The 3,530-nt window shown below is 41.4% G+C and overlaps 1 protein-coding gene across 1 annotated transcript in view; it reads left to right on the top strand.

The window, feature by feature from the left end:
- Nucleotides 1-3,530, top strand: part of UROC1 (urocanate hydratase 1) — a 42,219-nt gene that overhangs the window by 8,809 nt on the left and 29,880 nt on the right. The window contains exons 3-4 of the mRNA XM_010135062.1: nucleotides 784-877; nucleotides 1,206-1,265. Of these exons, the coding sequence (XP_010133364.1) occupies nucleotides 784-877; nucleotides 1,206-1,265 (154 nt within the window). The remainder of the gene's footprint in view (nucleotides 1-783; nucleotides 878-1,205; nucleotides 1,266-3,530) is intronic.

Here is a 3,530-nt window from a genome sequence, read left to right as displayed (position 1 = left end):
AGCAAAACTCTTGATCAGTTCTTCTTTTTGGTATCACACCTTAGAGGCCTTGTCAAAACCATACTAAGACCTGCGCAAATACAGGAAAGGAGCTGACCCTGCCCCAAAGAGCTACAGTATAGATATAGGGCAGGATGTTTAGGGGCAATCTGAGCTGACAAACAGATGGTGGAGGAGAAGGTAACAGTGAGATGATCACAGCAGTTGGAATTAAAGCACAATAGTGCTAGGAAGCCTGACTCAGAATACCTTTGTGAAGGTTTCCCATACCTCACCTCTCAGCTTTCTGGATGAGATGCATCTTACTCAGTAAAAAGGCCCTAACTATTTTGGTTTTTGAGAGCTGCTTTGGAACTGGAGTTCAAGCTGGGTGTTTTTTCTTACCTTGAATAACAAGGGTTGATGGGCCTGAAGGCAGCTTCCACTGATGTGGTTTTCCTTGGCATTGCAGGACTTAGCTGCCTGGCCTGGCAACCGTGCCACAGAGGCTGGCTTCAGCATCTCCAGAATAATCCAGATGGGAGCTCTTGCCCACCATGTTTATAACCAGTTGTGGTTAACTGAATCAGCAAATGATAAGCTGAATACAATTTCTCTCTTTATGGAGTTCTGATAACAGTTAAAACCTGATTTGCTGTTAGGGTGCATTCATCATTTCAGATCTGTGCTGCTTGTTGTTGTTGTTCCTTCCTGAATAAAAGCCTGCAGCTGAAAGGGTATGTCGTTGTGGTTGCCCTTGTGAGTTGGAGTGTCCCTCCTAAATTTTGGTGACTACCGTTTCAGAGCGTACCCCATAGGAGACTACCCTTGCAAGACCAAATCAGCTGCTGCCATTATGTTGATGATCATGAATAATCTGGATCCCTCCGTGGCTCAGGTAAGGCATGGTGAAAATAAGGATGCTGGATTCATAGAGCAGCAGCAAATCTGCAGGATACTTCCTGTATATGCTCACACATACCACCTGAAGAATTCATGCATATATGACATTAATCCTTGTGCAGATGATCCTCCTGCCATAGATTAATTTTTTTTCTCTAATTGTCACTTTCATGATGGTATTTTCTGGTTTCAAGAATCTATAGTTTTGATGCAGTAAGTCCTAAAAAAAAGATTTATTTTTAATATTAAAAAAATAGCTTGGAGATACAGTGAAATGTTTCAGAAAAGTGCTTGTCTAATTATTATTAAACTGCCTTTTTCAGTTTCCCCAGGAGCTTGTCACTTACGGAGGAAATGGGCAGGTCTTCAGCAACTGGGCGCAGGTAGGACATTGCTGCTTCTGGAACTTGCTTCACAAAGCCAGTTTCACCCTCCCCCACGTACATTCTGCTTAGGCAGTTTGTGGTAATTCTTGGCAGTCATCTCAGAATACTCCAAAACATCCTGTCTGGATAGAGGAATGCTCAGTTACGAACTGCGTAGATGGTGAGAGCTTTATTTAGTAAGGAGAGCACAGACAGCCCAGCAGAAATATTAAATGTAATACCATAAACATACCAAGCTGTGGATGATGATGTAAAGACCAGTTCTTTGTCTTTCTCTGACACATTGTATGTGTTTGTGCATTTTGCACAGATTTTGAGTCAAAATGCATTCTAGGAAAGAAAAAAATGTATTTTTTTTTGCTTGCTTGTTTCCGGTACTTTTGCAGTATTTTTTCAAATCAAGTAGTCAGGGAAAAAAAGCTTTGATTTAAGAATGAACAATCTTGAGTCTTTTACCAATCGAATCAGATTAGCTGTAAATATTTACTTGCTAGCTGGCCAGATCATAATGCATTTTACTGTCAGGCCTAGCAACATTATCCCTCATCTTCTGAGAATGATGGCAGGTGGGCAAAAGCCACCTGTCAAAAGTCTAAAATCAGAGCTGGGATGTCCAAGGTGTGGTTGTATTATCTGTGTTCTCCTTCTATAGCCAAAATGGCAATAAAAATACTGGCATTTTGCAGTACTTGGATTAAAGCATGTGGGAAATATTTTCAGCAGATCCTTGGTATCAGCAACATATTTATAGGTTATGTATGAGCTCAATTTATTCTCTCAAGAAAAAAGAAAAATCCTCTGGGTCTGAATCCTCTGCAGGTGCGTGGTAACAGAAGGAACATTTAGTGAATGAGCACCCTGAGTGTCAAATGTGAGGCACAAATGTGGTTGTTGTGAATGCCAAAACCACATCATCCCTGCAGATTCTTGTATGCCCCAAGGCCCCAGAGTGGGGACAGGTGGGGGCAGTGCAGAACAGAAATGGCACAGGTAGAAAGCTGCCTCACCCTGAAGAGCAGCATCACTCCCAAAGGCTGGAAAGATCTTGATTTCTGATTCTGTAGCTTACATAAGCAAAAGCTGACCGAAAGAACCAACTTTTGTCATAAAGGACCACGTATGCACCTTGACGCTTTACACGAATCTGGCCTCTTGCTCATTAAAAAAATCCAAGCAAACCTAATGTATAAATGGAGTTTCCAGTTAGGGAAGAGGAATAGCTTCCTCGCTGTAGCATGGGACTGAGTGACCCGAGTTTTCTTCCCAGTTTGACTGTGATTTTTCATTTGCGGCTAGAAAGCCTCAGTTTCCTAATCTGGTAAGTGGGAGTTAAATGCAAGTCTCAGGCAGCTTTTGAGGCAAAACAAAGGTTCCGTGGCAAGGCACACCATTTCTTTATTCTCTGTATTAACCAGTAAATGCCAGTTAACTAATGCCTGTTAACTGCATGAGTTTTACAGCATTTCTGATGTGAGCAGTGCCAGCAGTTCATAAAGCAACCTCTCTTGGACTGACACCCCTGAGGCAGATGCTGGGCTGCAAGGTGAAGTAGAAGCACTGCCAAAGTCAAATAAATGTTCTTTTCTCTTGTTCTCATCCAGTCCAGAGCTATGACCTGCAGTTGTTTCACAGCAGAACAAACAAAACCTTTTTGGTTTTGCTTACTTAGAGTAGCAATCACATGAACGATTCAGTTATGACAGAACATTTTGTTCTGTTTGTGGCTTGAAAACAACACGCTTTTTTGGAAATCTATCATTGCAAAATTCCTAGTGAAAAGGTGTGGTTTGTATAATCCATGCAGACCTCAGCTCTCTTCTGACTAATTTTAAAAGAAAGAGCTGTGTCCAGGGCTAACTTTACAAGCCTGCAGACAGCAGAACTGTTCTTTAAGCTGGGAAAGGCTTTTGCTTCCTCATCACTAGTTGTGCTTTCAATGCAAAAAGATATAAATAACTTATAGCTTCTAGTTTTATTACAACGATTCTCCCAGCCTGTTAGAGTTGAAAGTTCAGCTAGTTACCTGTTCTGTCCTAGGACCAGAATTTGATTATTCAACGCTTTGCATGAAGCAAAAACAAATGTAAAAAGCAAGGCAGTAACTCTAGTAACTCTCTCCTGTTCAACTTCACTTGCAGCTTGGGAAATGAGCTGGGTTAGAAGGGACTGGCTTCAAATCTGTACTATTTTTAATTCAGATCAAAGAGGTCTCTTGATCAGCAGTTCCATTTTTTCCTCAAAACTTTGTCTCTGTTTCCCTAC

The sequence above is a fragment of the Buceros rhinoceros genome, unplaced genomic scaffold (genome assembly GCF_000710305.1).
Source record: "Buceros rhinoceros silvestris isolate BGI_N320 unplaced genomic scaffold, ASM71030v1 scaffold15674, whole genome shotgun sequence".
Taxonomy (NCBI): domain Eukaryota; kingdom Metazoa; phylum Chordata; class Aves; order Bucerotiformes; family Bucerotidae; genus Buceros; species Buceros rhinoceros.
This window is presented reverse-complemented; position numbering and strand designations above follow the sequence as displayed.